The sequence below is a fragment of the Lycorma delicatula genome, chromosome 2, assembly GCF_047948215.1.
Source record: "Lycorma delicatula isolate Av1 chromosome 2, ASM4794821v1, whole genome shotgun sequence".
In the NCBI taxonomy this organism is placed as follows: Eukaryota; Metazoa; Arthropoda; class Insecta; order Hemiptera; family Fulgoridae; genus Lycorma; species Lycorma delicatula.
The window spans coordinates 233,076,678-233,094,388 of NC_134456.1; the positions used below are offsets into that span (position 1 = coordinate 233,076,678).

The window sequence follows — 17,711 nt, forward strand, 5'->3', positions numbered from 1 at the left end:
AAAGAAACAATTGTACGGCCTGGTGAAGAAGAGGAAAAATAAAAATGAGATAGCAGCGTTGATAAAAAACAAGGATGGAAAAGATATGGTGAAGAAGAATAATAATAAAGATAGATGGAGAGAGTATTATCATGATCTGGTGAATGTGTATTGGGGTAGCCCAATGGGGAATATAATGGAGAAGTTTAGTTTAAATTTCTCTCTTAAATACGTAACTATTAAAATTTTTTGATTCATATTGATAAATAGGATGAGGATTTTACTCTTGCAGATTTTACATTCTTATTCTACATATAATAACTGGATTTAAATCCATTAAGTCCAATTAATAAATATATTTCAATCTAGTACTGATGCAAAGACAAACTTATTATCAAGATTTATACTGATTATAAAATTGCATATAAATTTACCTTGAACACAGTTTCCAAATTTTTAACAAAATCACACATCCATTTCCATGTTGAGCTTTTCTGATACACCCATTGCTGTTCTACAAATTGCATCTAATGTTACATAATGCTACATATGGATATACATCTGTACATTCACCAACTCTTGAATTGATCTGTGAAATTAGAATTAATTATTCTTAAATCCAGTTTAAAGGATTTTGAAAAAGTAAACCGATAATGAGCGTATTTAAAAAATGAATTGTATTTAGTACCAATTTGCTTAAGTTGAATTTTAAAACTTCAAAGTAAATAAATATGTTTTTCTGATCAGAAAATAATTATATATTATTTACATTATGTTAAGAATGGTGTAAATGTATTATTCCACTGATAACAAAGAACAGCTGCTTTAATATTTCACTGGAAGAGAATAGTGTGACAATGAAAAAACCAATGATCAGTTAAGCATTAAAAAGAATCATAAATGAGAAGAAAGTAAGTGTTTGCAATCCATGTATTCATATATGAATATATCTATTCATATATAAAAATAATAATTACATAAAATAATTTTGAAGAAATTATGCAAAACTTATAAATAAAATTGAAACATACAATATAAAATAACAATTTTGAAGGTTATACGTTCTAATATTGTAATAAGTAAATGTCTGTTAAGAAAGCAGAAAGTTCAAGTTTATCTAATCAGTATTACTTTTTAGGAATGTGTGTTTTATTTTTTACAGAGGAAGGATCTTAATTTAATTTTAAATAAATTATGTGAAGGTTCTTTTGTAGGTTGAAGAATGATTTATTGAAAGTAGAAATTAAGATTAATTAAATCCTTTCTCATTGGCTCAAAGTATTGCACTGCATCACTAAAAGTAATTTTGTTATCTGGTTTGATAAAAGTTAATATTATTATATTTTGTAGGAGTGATATTTAAAAAAAAAATTTGATACAATCATAAATGTAAGCGCAAGAAAATATTAAAATTTTTAATTTAGTAAAAGGTGGTTTATATGATTTTTTTTACTGGCATAAAAGATATGACTGCCCATTTTTCTTCTGATTTTTTTAAAGTAAATGTAATATTATATTTAAGACAGAAATATGTATGGGATTAACAGTTATTTATGACTAGCTTAGGGATTGAGTTAGATGCGTCAAAACAAAACAAGTGGTTTAATATTGAACTAAACAAAATCAATTTAATCATTCTATGAAAATTTACCATCTAACAAGACATCTCAAACATTTTACACAACGGTTCAAAATGTAATTCCATTATGCATTCAAGTGTAAAATGAAGAAGTTTCTAAATTCAATTGTCTCATTTTCTATTTTTATTTTTATTTATTGTAACTTAGAAAGGAGTACTATTGTTGTATATAAAATTTGTTTATAATTAAAAAAATAATAAATGGTGGTGTGGTAAGTTAATGGGGGTGTAGCCTGTAGTTGCTGGAATGAATGATTAAATATAAAAAAAAAAATATAAACAAAATCAGAGGTACTGTAATTATGGTATAACAATTAATATTATTTTAATTTTAAAATAGGACCTAAAGCTTTTATTAGTTGCAATAATAAAATTTTTCTTTATAGCATGATAAATTTCTTTTATAAATTATATTTTATAAATCATTATGTTTATATAAAAGGAACTTCACTCTTTTAAAAATCACATATTGCAAGTAGTTGCATTAAAAGCAATTAAGGGGAATGTCAGTACGGAAAGAATTCTAACATTTGATCTCCAGTTACTAATTATTTTCAAATAGATTGTAATGCTCAAAGATCGATCTTATCTAAAGTTAAATACTGCAAAACATCTTTATTAAAAAGATAATAAAATGTTTTTAATTGTTTATATACTGCATAGTAAACAAGAATGAAAATAATTTTTTCTTTACCCATAAATCTTTTAATGTAGACTCTTTTCATCATAAATTTACTTGTCCCTGACTGAGAAATACCTCACAAAAGAATTTTGGATTAATCAGAGAGGCCTCTTTGTTTACTTGTCATGTAATTTCACATTTTATTTCCAAAATTAAAATACCTTGTCTAGATTGTTCATGTAAATAACAATATGTAAAATAAAACCGGTAATGCAAATAAGGGGACTTCATAATAGGATGCTTTCTTGTTAAGCTATGAATCAATCATAAGCAAAAATCTTTACTATTGTATTAGCCCAATAGTTAATTAAAACATACGCAGGAGCAGACATTGATTCTGACTACAATTTAATAATGATGTAATGTATACTGAAGTTTTAAAAAAAGAAAAAAGTATGAGAAGGAAGAGATGGGAAATAGATAGAGAAAGATTAATTTTTGTAAACATCACATTTCAGCCACGGGCTTTTAATTCTTCTTCTTTTGTGTTTACATAATTCAGAGTCTACTTAGGTATTCTGGTATCATTAATTCTTTCTAAGTACACCCAGCCCATATCTTATAATTAATAGAATCCACATTTAACTTACTTTTTATAAATTAATTTTTACGTTCATTTGTTCAAGAAACTTCCTTCACTCTTAAAAACAGCATCTTCATGTCTATCTGATTCTTTCTTGTCACAGATATTGTTGTTCATTGCTATATAGGAGCATTGGGACAGTTATATGTTATATAATTTAATAATTGTGTCCATCTGGACTTTATTTTTTAAACAGCAAATTATAGTACCCACTTGTATGCGGAAAATGGATTATTTTATTTTTAATCCTATTAAATATTACAAGAAATATTGCACTGCATGTAATTAATTGAAATATGAGTATATAAGTTGCTCCAGAATGATTAAAATAAACAGGCACAGAATTTACTGCAACTGAAGATTTGAAAACAAATATAAAAAAAAATAATTAAAGCAGAGGTAAAGTAAAATTTAAGAGTAGTAAAAGACTTAGGATAATGAAAATGGACAAAAATGAAATTAATAACAAGAAATGTAGCAATGAAAACTGGTTGAAAGAGAGATCTATTGAAGTAACAAAATGATAGATTGTAACATACATAAAGAGATTAAAAAAAAGAATTTGGAAAAATTAAACAAAGATGTGGATGGTAATCTTTGTTACAGAGAGAAATGTATGGTAAAAATACATAGAAGAAGTATGTAGGAGAGTTTTTTTATTTAATGAAGTGCAAGAAGAGACAAAAGAAATTGATTACTTTACAGATAACTATATTTTAAATTCAATTAAATAGTATTTTGAAGGATTTAAACAAGAATAAAGTACATAAATTGGGTGACATATCACCTGAATTATTACACTGTCCGAAAGAAATAAAACTGAATAAACTGTATTTATTAGTAAACTAAATTTATGTAACTGGGAAATAACTTCTTTCTTTAAAAAAAAATGTAATTATTGCCATTTATAAGTAGATTAAGATAAATTTGAGTACCATTTCACCACTAGTTCATTATACATAAAAAACAGGGTAGATCACAGGAAAATAGAATATATGATAGAAGGCATATTAGGTTGATTTGGTTTCACAAAAAGCATTTATATAAGGAGGGGCCATTATGGCTCTTAGACTAATCTTAGGAACAGTCACCTTTTCTACTTTTCTGTATAGTTATTTGCATCTATTACTTTCCTGTTTCTTCTACCCAAGCAGTAAGGTGATTTTTGTCTATATCCTCTTTTTCCTGTTTCTGTTTTTACTGGTCTTATTATTTCTTATTCTTTTCCATTTGGATTTCATCCATAACACTGATAAATAACAAAGGTTCTGCACGGGATTTTAAACTAGTTTCCACCAAAAAAAACTGTCATTCTTTTTGAGGTTCTAATTGTGCTTTCACAATTTTCATTTCCTCTTTTATGCTGCCCTCACAATTCTTCTAGACAGGTTACTATAGGCTTTCTTAATATTTATAAAATTATAATCCACTTTTTCCACACTCCCAACTCTTCTCAATTATCAAATATTCTTTCAAGGATCTTTCTGTGTATGAGTTTAAAAAACTCTATAATTGACATCTTTTTAATAACTGGAAACATGAATATTATTAAGCTATTTACTTTTAAAAGTATTAGTTTTTAGAGTAACCTTTTTTTTCTGGGAGTGTTGGCCAAACTTAAGGGACTTATTCAGGGCATCAGAATAAACAAAAACGTTCCTGTGAACAAACTTCATTTTCCTGTGTCCGCCATTTTGTGTTTTTTTAATAAAATTGTATATCTTAAGAACAGATTGCAATATTTTAATGAATTTTGGATACATCTACTCAATGGCATCTTCTACATAATAAATGTAAAAACATAATACATATATAATAAAAAAAAAACAAAAATAAAAACATATGAATATATTTAAAACATGTATAAATATTTATACAGTAAACATATATCATTTTTTGAAAATTCCAAAATGGTGGTTATGTAACTTTTTTAATCATTAACCGCTCCAATTTTAATCATTAATAAGGGGTTATTATTAATTATTTTTAATTCAATTAGTGAAAAAAGTGAAAACAAGCACAATTATCAAATTGCATCATTTTTGTGATCCACTGTAACAATTTTAGTCATATCTCAGCTGTTTATCAATCTATTTGAACAATTGAGGTGTCTTTACAATAAAAGGCTTAACATATTTTCTAATAAAACTAATATTTATGGAATTATTAATATTTAAAGATTCAAATGGCTGCCATTTTGGAATCTTCAAAAGGTAGAATTTTCAAACTTACTTATTTTGTAGATTTTGAGTATACATGCACATTGAATTTCATTAAAATATTTCAAAGCTTTCTAAAATGCAGGATGTATTTTTTTCATCCTAAGTTTTCTATTTTGTTTTTTTAATTTTCATTTGAAAGTAATCTGCTTATCAGAACAGATCATTCTGTATTATTATACGACAAAAAATAATACTAAGTAACATTATTGCATCCTCTTAAGAATGATGAATTTCATAGTGAGTGTAAAATAATTAGTCATTGCTTCTAACCAGTGGCGGCTCTTATCTAAAATTAACGAGGGTGCTGCTCCAGAAAAGTTTTAGGCTTTGTTTTAAAATTGTGTAAATGGAAGCAAACATGTATAAAACGAAAATTTATTGAAAAACTTGATAAAACCCTAAAAGAACAAAATCAAACATTTTTTACTTACTTTAACCTAAATTGTTACAGTTCAAGATTGATCTACTCATTTAAAAATGAAATCCATTGTTGTTGCTTTAAAAAAAAGAATCAAATAGAATAGCTGGAAGCAGGATAATAATCTAATTCTACACTTTATCACATTCAAAAATATAGTACACAATTTTTAACACTTTATCATTTTTAACACACCCAGAGTAAAAAAAAAACTATCTTCCACCAGTACGCACGCCAGGGATGGCACTGCAGGAGTAACAGTGCTTTCTCTCCCTTACAGCCTCGCGCACAGCTATGTGCGCCTGTGCACAATAGCCAACACCACACTGCTCGAACTATGAAGCGCACAGTTTCATACCAAGATTTTTGTATGTTTTACGTAAACTGGGGGATGGCTACTGACATTAAGCTCAAGGATTATATACTGTACAAATATAAAGAAAAAGGATCTTATTATATTAAATGTTATCAATAAAATCAAGTGGAAATAGGGGGTGCTACAGTTCCACAGTGCCTATATGTGAACCACCACTGCTTCTAACGATCTTGTCTGTTGCCTGAAGAGGATGGTTCCTGATGAGGTGCAAAGTGACTGGAATGCTACCATGAAAAATACACTTCACTCAATTAAGAACCCTGTTTCACCATGGAGCTTCTCATGCAGAAATAACTGTCGAGAAGAGGTCATTATCTGCCATTTGTGAATAGGTTACATTAGACTCGCTCATGAATATCTGATGAAACAAATGGATGCACCAGTTTGTGCTCGCTATGACAGCTGACTGAAAACGATCACATTCTTGTGGATTGATCTGTTATGCAGCACTGCATCGCAAATTTAAACTGGGGCTAACATTCAAACTATTCTACGGATAATGAAATATTTTTGTTTTATGTTTTACGGTTTCTTAGGACCACCTGTTTATACTCAATAATTTAAATTTCTGTAATGTGTATCAGCTATTCATACCAATTGCCATATAGCAATTTGAAATTTTAGTTTTCTAATTGAGACATAAAATGTGATCTCATCTCAAAATAAAAAAAAAATGTTTAAAAACATCCTTTTTTAAAGAGGATGTTAAAAAAACTGTGAATTTAAAAAGAGTAATTATTAGGGATATACACAGATTTGTGACAAGATGGCAAGTAGCTGCTGAATCCAACCAGACATTTCTGTAAGAGGATTTTGGAAAAGCTTACTCTGTTGTTAATGGACCAGTGGCTTTTATACTGTTGATGAGTATTAAGGTAACAGTAAGAGTTTTGTGTTTTTTTTCAGGATGCTATTTCTTAATAGCATCCCGAAATGTTTATTTTTATAAAGTATAAAGAAATAACAATATAAATATAAAGAAATATAAAAAACTAAGAAATATAAATATAATATTTATATTTTTTAATAGTGTTTTTTCAGGATGCTATTAGACTTAATTATTTACAGTTTTTTTTTTTTTTTTTTTTTTTAAATAATTTTGGTCTGTGGTTTCTTTTATTAAATTTCAATGTTAATTTGTTGTCTTTGCTTCACAACCTGTATGAGAAAGTTTTTCAACTATTTTGAGTCAACATAATTGTATGTTATGATTTGTAATATAATTTTTTTTTTGTTAAAATTATGCAATTTAATTTGTTATAATTTATTTATCGTATATGAAAGAAGAATAAGTAAAGAAAATGTTTTAAAAAATTTAGTGGTGTCTTGTACAACTCATTAAATTTTAGTATGTTCATTTATTATTTTTTTGTTACAATTATTATTAATAATAATCATAACTGCATACTAACAGTTAGCACATACCTAATACTACTTAATAACCCACTTATTAAAAGACATAACACACATCACAAAGTTTAAAAAAATTTAATTAAATCATATGTACAATACAAGGTAAGATTTTGAACTCTGAATTCTTTATTTACAAACAAACTTTTTAAAATAGCAAATCAAAATATTAATAACTTTTTTTGGTGTGACTGTGAATCTTGTATGGTTACAGGTATAAAAACCTATAAAATTTGAAACTTAATATATTATTTTTAAAATTTTATTTATTTTGTTACATATTTACTTTGATTTTCTATATTATTATTTCCTGCATAAATATTTATTCGACAAAACTAATTCGAATTGGATCTGATGTAAAATTTTAGTTTTATTATTTAAAAAATATATTATTTCATATTTATCTGTATTATGATCTGTAGAATTACAATCATTTATTTTTTGTTTCTTTTCTTATTTAATGATTATGCTAATTTTATGGAGTAGGATTTTATTGCAAATATTAAATATTTCTCATTTCTGAAGGTCTTGTGATATATTTAATTTTTCTTCTGTTTAATAATGGTATATTATTATTGTTGTTGTTAAAATTATTATTACTATTAAAATTATTATTAATTGGACACCCATTTAAACTGAAACGATCCACAAGTGGAATTATGTACATGCATGGAAAGTAAGAAGAGCAAAAAGAAGGAGCAAAACTCTGAAGATAAAGAGGCTGCAAAGGAGCAATAAAAACCTCCCAGAGGCAGCACCCAGAGCAGCAATAACAAGAAAAAGAGGAAGATTCTTAAAAAAGTGATCCTCATAAAAAAGATTGAGGGGAGAACTTATGCTGAAACCCTCAGTCAATCTGGAAGGAGGTGAAACTGGAAGAGAGTGAGGTGGAATAAGAAAGGCCAGAGCAGGAGACGTTCTAATTGAGTTTGGGAGCAGCACCAAAGACAATTGAACATTCAGTGTGTCCTAAAGGCTGTACTCAGAGAAGGTGTTGCCTGCAATCTGGAACCACAGGAGACCCTGGAGATCCGAGATCCGAGATTTGAACTGTGTGACAAAGAAGGGAGGATGTGGAAGCAGTACTAAGAAGAGATCTTGGAGATATAGGAAACTGAAGGGTTAGCATTACAAATACTAATGTCAGGAAGCAGAAGGTAGTCATTATAGAGATTGGCAAGAAGGCTGCTTTCAGATTACTCAGCCAGTCTATGAAAAAGATTGGCTGGGTGTACTGCCAGATTAGGTGTAGAGCACAAGTCCCTCAGTGTTTCAGGTTCTATGGGTATGGGATCTGGCTTGTGGATTGTTGAACCCACCATGCAAGAACCAAGACCATGCGACTGATCGCTTCTGCATGTGTCGCCTCTATCCCCCACGGGAAGCCGAGGCACTGGAAGTGACCCGTTTACTGATGGACGCAGGAGATTATGGGGTTGCGCTGAGAATGTCTTATTAAGGGGTTTTAGAGAACTATTAAGTAAGAGATTGGTTGCGGCGATGAATCAGGAGGTGGTCTATCATCCTACCAGCAGGGTCGGTCGACCCTGGATGCAGTTCGAGGTTGTTGAGGCAGTGCGTCGGCGAGCAGAGGCCACAAATATTTTTCGCGCCATGTGGTCCTTCTCGTTTTGTTGGACGTGAAAAACGCGTTCAACTCTCACAATGGAACGACTTGCTTCGGGATATGGAGAATTCATTCTACGTGTTCTCGATACCTCCTCAGAATGGTGGATGCATACCTAAGGAACTGCGGTCTCATCTATAAGACAGCGGCTTTACATATTTTTGCTTAAAGAAGATTGTTTTATTTCCTTTTTTTTATATATATGTGTATTCTTTTGTTCAGTAGATATTACAAATAATGTATTCATTGTAAATAATTTTCTATGCAGTAATATTAATATTTTTCCTGGAAGAAGAACTTTAAAGAAAAAAGCTTATTCCTCTGTTACTTATGTACATTTATTTAATATTAGCCTCAATATGTTTTTCTTTCTGCATTTAATTTATTATTTCTTACAGTTCAGTAAACTGTAAAAGTTAACATATAACTATTGATTTTATTTTTTTCCTTTATTAGAAAAATTAAAATAAATTAAAAATACAGAGATTCTTTAATAATATACCAATTTTATTGTATAAAATTTTCTTTCTTGAAAATGTTTTTTCTTAAAAAAAATTACATAGAAATAGATATAAGTTGTGGTTAATATAAAATAAAATTCAAATAATTTGTGAATCTAATTGAAGAATTTACTATTATTATTTTTTAGTTTGACAAAACAAGTATTTTTAAATAACAGATTACGCTCTGATAACAAAAGAATCCGGGTACATTTAATTTAAATTCTAGTGATTACACTAAATTCTCCATTAGCTAGATTGGATGTATATTCACCCTTAAATACAAAAACAGAAATATTCATGCACTTGACACAATAACAGAATAATCTTTTGAAAATCATCTTACAGAAACAAGACATCCAGTCATCTCTTCTCTTCTTTTTCTGTTTAGCCTCCGGAACCACTGTAATGTATTACTTCAGAGGATGACATCCATTCAAACATTTTAACATGTATATAATAACTAAGAATCAACATGTTTGTACAATTTTACTGATCAATATATAAGATATTTTGGAAGTCATCTGATATCCAGAGCAGTTTTCTTGATATGGGTCCTGTAACTAGCTGTCACTTGTTCATATAATGAGAGTAAGTAACTTGTTACATGTAGATTCTCAAGCCAGGATATGTGAACTAAACAATAGAATGATGGCCTCCTCAGTTAGGAGTTACGGCTCCTATTGGGAAGCCATTATTGTTAAAATATAATTGGTATCAATTTCCTGGATAGAAAGGCTAGCTCTGACCATGTATATCACTCTGATACACATGTTTGAACAATATGAAATTATAAACGCACTAAAAATAAAATATGTAAAATAAACAAACAACATACATTGAATATATTAACTATATACTAAAGAGGTTTTCTAATCCCACTTTACAATAGATATCAATCAAACTAATTTTCTAAGAGTAATGATGTTCGATATTGTTAACAGAGTAAAGATATTGCTTGTAGGATTGAGTATCATTTACATGTCAATGAGATTAACATTCTTTGATAAGCAAAATTATACTTGGTTTTATGAAGAAAGCCTGGCGAGGGAAGTTTTTTCTTGGTGAGAATAGCTGTCATTTTTTTTGAACTGGCTTTTTTTAGTTGCATGTCATCATATATATATTTAAGCATGTATATATGTGTTTATTTTTGTTTATTCAAGTACAAGACTTGATATTGTCATTGTAGATTACAGTACAATCAAATATCATTAATTAATTGTGAGAGTAAAGTTATATTTCACTTCTTGACTTCCTAGTCAATTATAAAGAATCCTCATATGCATGTATAATCTATGAACTCAAGTACTTTGTTTTTATGAATAGGTAATGTTGTTAGAATTAATTTAACATTTTTTAAAAATCTACTTTTCCAGAATATCCCATCATTTTTATTCCTTTCCACATTCCCTTTCCTTTGTCTTGTTCTCTTGATATCCCTTTATATTTAAGTAACTAAAATTATGAAGGTTTAGTCTGTCTGCTTTAATTAGTTAACCTATTCAATTTTGAATAAATAGTATAACAAATTAGTCATATATGCCAATTGATTTAACAGCTATGTATCAAAATTTTGCTGTTCTATTTCTTATCATTTTTATTTCATATTTAGATACATGGTAAAAATTAAAAAAAAAATTAAGTTTACTGATGAAAGTTAAGTTATTTTGATGAAGTTTAAAGCGGAGGTTTCAATTTTAAGGCAAAGGAGAACTGTTTCAATTTTAAACTGAATTATAGTTGCTGAACTGAATGGTGGAGAGCTAGCGCCTGCAGTTTTTATGAGAATGTCCTAGGTTCAGATCCCAGTCAGGCTTAGTATTTTTCATATGCAACATAATTTTTATTCCACATTCCCATATAAGATGAATTAATAAACTAGTTTTTATGTTGCTTTTTCCAAACGAATCACATTTAGAATCATAAAATAAGATTTTTAGGTTACTCATCAGATGATAAATTTTCAAGTGCCAATTATATGATTTCGTTTGCAACATGGTCAAACCATATTGTTTCTCTCTGAAGCATCTTAGTCTGTAACTAAATTTGCCATCATCATTCAAGATTAACATGCCTGTGTATGATATAGTATTGCTTCTTGAGATTATTTAAAAATGTTGGAATAAGTTTTTAGAATTCAAAAATTGGATGTCCAATATTTGTTTGGTGCCAATATATGTAACCTTATATATAGCCAATAGCCTTCCTCAAAAAAAAAAAATAATACTATCTAAAAAAGGAAACTAACAATATTTACGTTCATGTATTAAATTAGATAATCAAATTATTTTGATGTTATATAGTATAAAACATTATACATACAAGAAAGGGTCTTATTTATCAGTTTCTATTTTTAATAAATTATTCAGAAATCTAACAAAATTTGTCAAGTAATTTTTTTTAAATTAAAATTTTCTTTTTATATGAACAATATTACTGAGTAGGTGAATTTTTAAATAATACTAATTACATAAATTTGAATTTTTCATATCAATATTTACTTACATCTACTTAAATTTGCATCCAAATATTTATTAATACCTTCAAAATTTGAATTTTTTCTCCAATGATTTTATTTATTTTCATTACATTGCTATGTCCATATTATTCTTATTTTTATATATTAATGTAGACAGAACTATTAATTATTTTGTATTTAATAATATTTTTTCTGATCAAACTTTCTGTATATCTTTCATCGATCCTTTCAGGAAACTGCTGGACTAAATTCTTTCTGTTATTCGTTAAATAGTACATCTAGTAATTACAAAAAATGATCTGCACGGGTAGTTATTTTATTTATTTATTTTTGTGTGTCATACACTAAAATTGATTACTCTTATATTGTCCATAAACTGTTCGTAAGTACTTTGATTCATAATTATCAATACATAAGTATTCTCATTTTAAAATCAAGGTTCTATTATCCAACGTTTCTGAGACTATTCTCTTAAAATTAGCTTGGATAAGTTAGTATTTTTACCTTCAGAACAATTGTACTGATTTCCATGAAATAAATATCAGACAGTTTATTTCAATTTCACAAGTGATTGTGATTTAAACAAATATAAAAGATTGCTTGTACTTATTCATATTCAAACAAGCTCTTTAAAAACGATAAAAAAATAGTCATCACATCAATACCGTATTTTTACATTTAGTTTATATATAAACTAAACGTCTCTAATTGAAATTTCCTATTCAATTTAATTTTCTATACTTCTCAAATGATATGCAGCTTTAAATAAAGATACAAAGAAACATTTAGAGCTACAATATATAGTCAACAAGATACAATAGAGTCAACATTTTCCAATCATTTTATCGATAAAAGAATTTACTTGAACTTTGTCAAGTATGTAAATACAAAGAGATGTACAATAATAATGTGCTACATTATATATATATATATATATGTAATTCAAATCAAACTCATTTGTCAACTACATTCATAATTGATGTCTGCCTAACTTAAAAAAAAGGTGAACATTAAAATCAACTAAAATCATTCATTTTTAAATCGCTGCATCAGTCACTGAAGATAGTTTCATGAGCGAATAAAAACATAATGATTTAAATTTTCAAAATGTTGTATTTATTAAATTTGGTATAGATAATTATTTAAAAAGTTAATTTTTTTTTTTAAAATATATCTATTGTATTAATGTACTGCAATGCTCATACAAACAATGATTAAAATATTTTTTTATTTATAAACATATCTGGGTGGTTGGTTGATGTAGACATTTAGAAAACAAAACTAAATATTTAAACAAATTTTGCTGCTTATTTCTTTGGAGGTTATTTTTTATTTTTTATAAAAAATTAATTTTGGTGTATTTATGTAATCTGGAAATTAACTGTTGATAATTACAATTGTGTAAACCCATATCTTTAATTAGATATTGTCAGTAAATTGGTTTGGGATACACTGATTATTATACCATAATCTATATTACATTAATGGAACAATATCGTTTATTCGTCCTTGCCAGAATATTAACAGTAAATATCATGTTATAGTCTCTATTGTACTGTTATATATAATGTACGAAACAGTACGTTATTCTATCTCAGTACATATAAATATATGTGTGCAGCTTTGTCTGAGCATGACATCTCTCAAAGAGATCTCTTTGACAGGTAGAGGGGTATATAGATAGATAGATAGAGAGAGAGAAAGAGTATTTGAATCCTGGTGGTATCAATTTATGTGCTGGATTAATTTATTTTTGTTTATTCATAAAATCTATTACTCTATAAATAATTTTAAAATTATAAATTTATTTACAGATGACTAAAATAAATTTATTTGTTTATTAAAAATACTAAAATAATCTCAGTAAAGCGTTTTGGCTCTTAAATAATTGTAGAATGCATGACACCTATATGTAGAAGGTAGTATTTGATTATGTAGAATCTAAAAGAAATTAAATTTTAATAAAAATATAACTGAAATATATGAAAAGAAGACTTTACAAGAATCAAATAGCATCAATAAGTGTAAAAGATGAAAAAAGGTTAGCTTTGATTTACGATAAAGGAGATAAAAGAATGTTTATCCAGTGCTTATAAACTTGTATATATAGAAGAAACAATACAGGAATTTAAGAATTCATACAAAAAAATAATAAATTTAAGAATTGAATAAATAAAAGAAGAAAAAGTTAATTTTAAGATTCACTGATGATTTTCTTCTTTTGGTAGAGACCAAAATTAGCTTACAAAAAATTCTGAATGACTTGAATTTATTGCTAGGAGAGATATTCAGCTTTAAAGAGGTTGTATAAGTATGATGGATGCCAAAAGCAGACTGGTACAACCAAACAGATCTTTCATGGCAATAAAAGTCTGATATTATTAAATATAATATCATGTAATATCATATTATGTTTAAAAATTAAATATATATTTTTAAAAATTTGTAAGGAGCAAAACATTTTGTGCTAGTGAAAGATGAAGAAAATAAAAGTGAAAAAAGAGGCTTTTTTAAAATCATGTTAATGAAGGAAGTTGAAAATTCAGTGGGTTGATAAAGTATAAAATCAAGGTATCTTAAGACAAATAAGAGGGATGGAGAAATGTGCAGTAGAATCTTATAAACAGATGAAGAAAATTGTTAGAAAGACATTCAAGTTTGGTTAATTTGATACTGGAAAGATGTTTGTATAGTAAATTTTATATAGGAAGATAAAGATTGGAATTTGTAAAACAAATAAATGAGGTCCTAGGAAGTAGAGCAATATTTATTGCTCTACTTCAGGTAGAGCTTCTATTCAGGTTATAATATTAGCACAGAATTGGAAGGGATGTAGCATAGTATTAAGCAAGTCAAATGACTGATGACTCAAGAAAAAAAAGGTTTGCATATCAATAGAAAAATTATTCTGTTCTTTTCGATTACTAATTCCTTACAAAAGGTCACAAAGCAGGTATTCAATCATATCAATCATTTGGTTATCTACCTTGAAATAATCCGTTGCCCCTTCTTGTTCAACTCCATTTCCATCTACTTCTAGTATATTTTTTGAGTTGCTGTTAGCATTATTTCCTTTCATATTATCCACAATATTTACTCTTATTCATCCTGTCTTCTTTGGATTTTCCTTCTGACACTGTTTTAATTAACCTTTATTCTCCTGAAAGTCCTAATAGTTTGCTTTCCTATTCTGGTTTCATTTAAGTTCTATTCTTCTTTACTATTTTTATTACTTCATTTTTCATCCATCTATCCATTCATAAATATTATAGATAACATCTCTCACGAGTCTGTTCGTTCGATTTTGGTGGATATTTTGGGCATGAGATGCGTCGCTGCACATCTTGTTCCAAAAGAGCTGAATTTTCTTCAGAAACAATACCATGAGCCAGTCTCTTTAGACATGCTGAATGTCGCCAATTCTGATCCCACATTCATGGAACGCATCATAACTGTTGACGAGACATGGGTCTACGAGTTTGCCATGTAGATGTAACACACGATGTGTGTTACATCAAATGGGGCCTACTTTGAAGGCGATAAAATAAATATTGATGAATAAATAAAACTTGTGCATTTTATGACAATTACCAGTACAATCCCGTACTTTTTTCACAGTACCCAGTATTTTTTTGACAGTGGAGTACGTAATCAAATTAAAAAAAAATCATTATGGGTTTGTTGTATGCATATTACCATAAATGGCATGTAAAATATAAATTTGTATTTTAAAAAGTTAAAGACTGTTACTAAAAAATAAAAATTCTTTGGTGTGCATAAAAAAAATGTTAGAAATTAATATAATTAATTCTAAGTAATCATCTGATTTATATTATCCTTTGAATAATATGTAAGCAGTTATTATAATGTAAAATATATCTCAATTATATTTCTTAATCGGGAGAAAAATAATCTAATTACACCTTCCTACAGGATTAGATATAACAAATTAATAATTTTCTAATTTTACAGAAAAATTTTCAATAAACATTTATATTCATTTGTTTATTAGATCAATAATGAAAAATCGCATGAGCTCTCTAGTGCCAATCATGGACTCTTATAAAGATTTACCCTATTGTATTTTATATAATAATTCAGCACAGATAATTCCTGTCATTAAAAATAATTACAGCTTTAATACAATCTGTTTGAAACATTAATCCTTAATACATCCCTTGATGAGTGAAATAATATAATATATAAAGTATTGTTTTACAATTGATAGGGGTACATAATTTATTGTCTTTTATTATTTATCTCATTATTTATCATGAATGAGACTAGAAAAAAACCCTGAGTTATAACCCTGTTATATAAGCTGCTTTCTTTGAATGTAATGCTACACAGTCTTGTACAAATTAATAAGAACAAGAATATATTTTCAAAAATAATCACATTTATTACATATAAAGAATGTTCAGTATTTATTGTGGTATTTTTTAATATGTCCTTCTCGCTTTTTAATAGCCATTTCAATTCTTTTAAGCATTGAACCTATAAGTATTTTTTTTACATATTTCTTGATCGTGAAACCACACCTTTATCACAGGACAAATCATCTTCTCTTTGCTAATGCAGTCAATTTTTTTTAGTCTTTTCTTCATAACTACCCACAAATTTTCAATCTGGTTCAGGTCTGGTAAATTTCCAGGCCAGTCTAAACACTGAATTTCTTTTTTAGATATGAAAACTTAACTTTTTTTGATGAGTGGCAGCGAGCCAAATCTTGTTGAAAAACAGTGTTTTTGACTCCAAGTAAATCTGCAAGTTTTTAAAGTTCTGGTAGATTTGGTTTTGGTTTGCTTGGCATTTCTCCTGCCACCACCCAATTTGGTCACCCTAGATCATAAGATTGAATGTCTGTGCCACAAACAGCTACAGAGCCTTGAAACAGTTTAGCGACTAGTGTTCTAAATAGCTCCTTGAACTTACCTAACAGCGTGAGCAGACTAAGTGTGGTGCCATACACCACCGGCTTATGTGTCTCAAATGCTCACTTGTCGTATATTTACTAAAATGGGTAGGCGCATCCCGTCAATTACTAAAAATATATATGACATACATAAATTAACATTTACTTTGTCTAGACATTTATTTGCTGCCACGCCTAGGTCGCTGAATACCAGAAAGTACCTGTCCACCATATTAAAGTACTTGAAGCCTTAATTGGCTGTGGTTAGCCATATATTTCTAGGTTAGCTTATGACAGCAGTGTGGTAGGAGTCTTCCCTTAAGTAAACTACTGATGTCGGTTGAACATAGCAACCCCATCAAGAAACTCCCACACGGTCCGACAGTGTGGCTCTCGCCACATTGACTCACCGCTTGTGAATGGTCAGTTTCCCCTTGACTTCTAAGTTCCAAGGTGGCTCCCCCGAAGAGCAGGGCAGTCAAACATCAGGTGTTCATTTGACTGGACCTCCCCACAGACGCACAGGTCATCAGCTGCCAGGCGGAACCGAAACAGATATTGGTTCAAATTAACATGGTTGGTGAGCAGAGTTCACCAACCAAAGTTCTGGTAGAGCCCTAATTTCCAATAATAGTCTGTACATTTCACTTTCATCATCCCAGTGATGGGTATTAAAGTTTTAAGTCCGAAGTAGCTGAAGCACCCTCGAATTATCTTCTTTAAAGGATACTTTACAACTTGTTTTATGTGAACGAAAACCGCTTATGTTCAAATTGGACCGATTGTAATACTTTCCCTTCTATATCTATAGCGCTATCTAGACGGGAATGTAAATTAACTACACATCTCAGGAATGGTCGAACTGACAATGTACAAGA

The 17,711-nt window shown here is 28.5% G+C and overlaps 1 protein-coding gene across 1 annotated transcript in view; it reads right to left on the minus strand.

Annotated features, from left to right (window-relative positions):
• LOC142319749 (cytochrome P450 4C1-like) overlaps window positions 1–17,711 on the minus strand; it is a 32,998-nt gene that overhangs the window by 14,831 nt on the left and 456 nt on the right. The window contains exon 2 of the mRNA XM_075357373.1: window positions 414–568. Coding sequence (XP_075213488.1) covers window positions 414–506 — 93 coding nt within the window. The 5' untranslated portion in view covers window positions 507–568. The remainder of the gene's footprint in view (window positions 1–413; window positions 569–17,711) is intronic.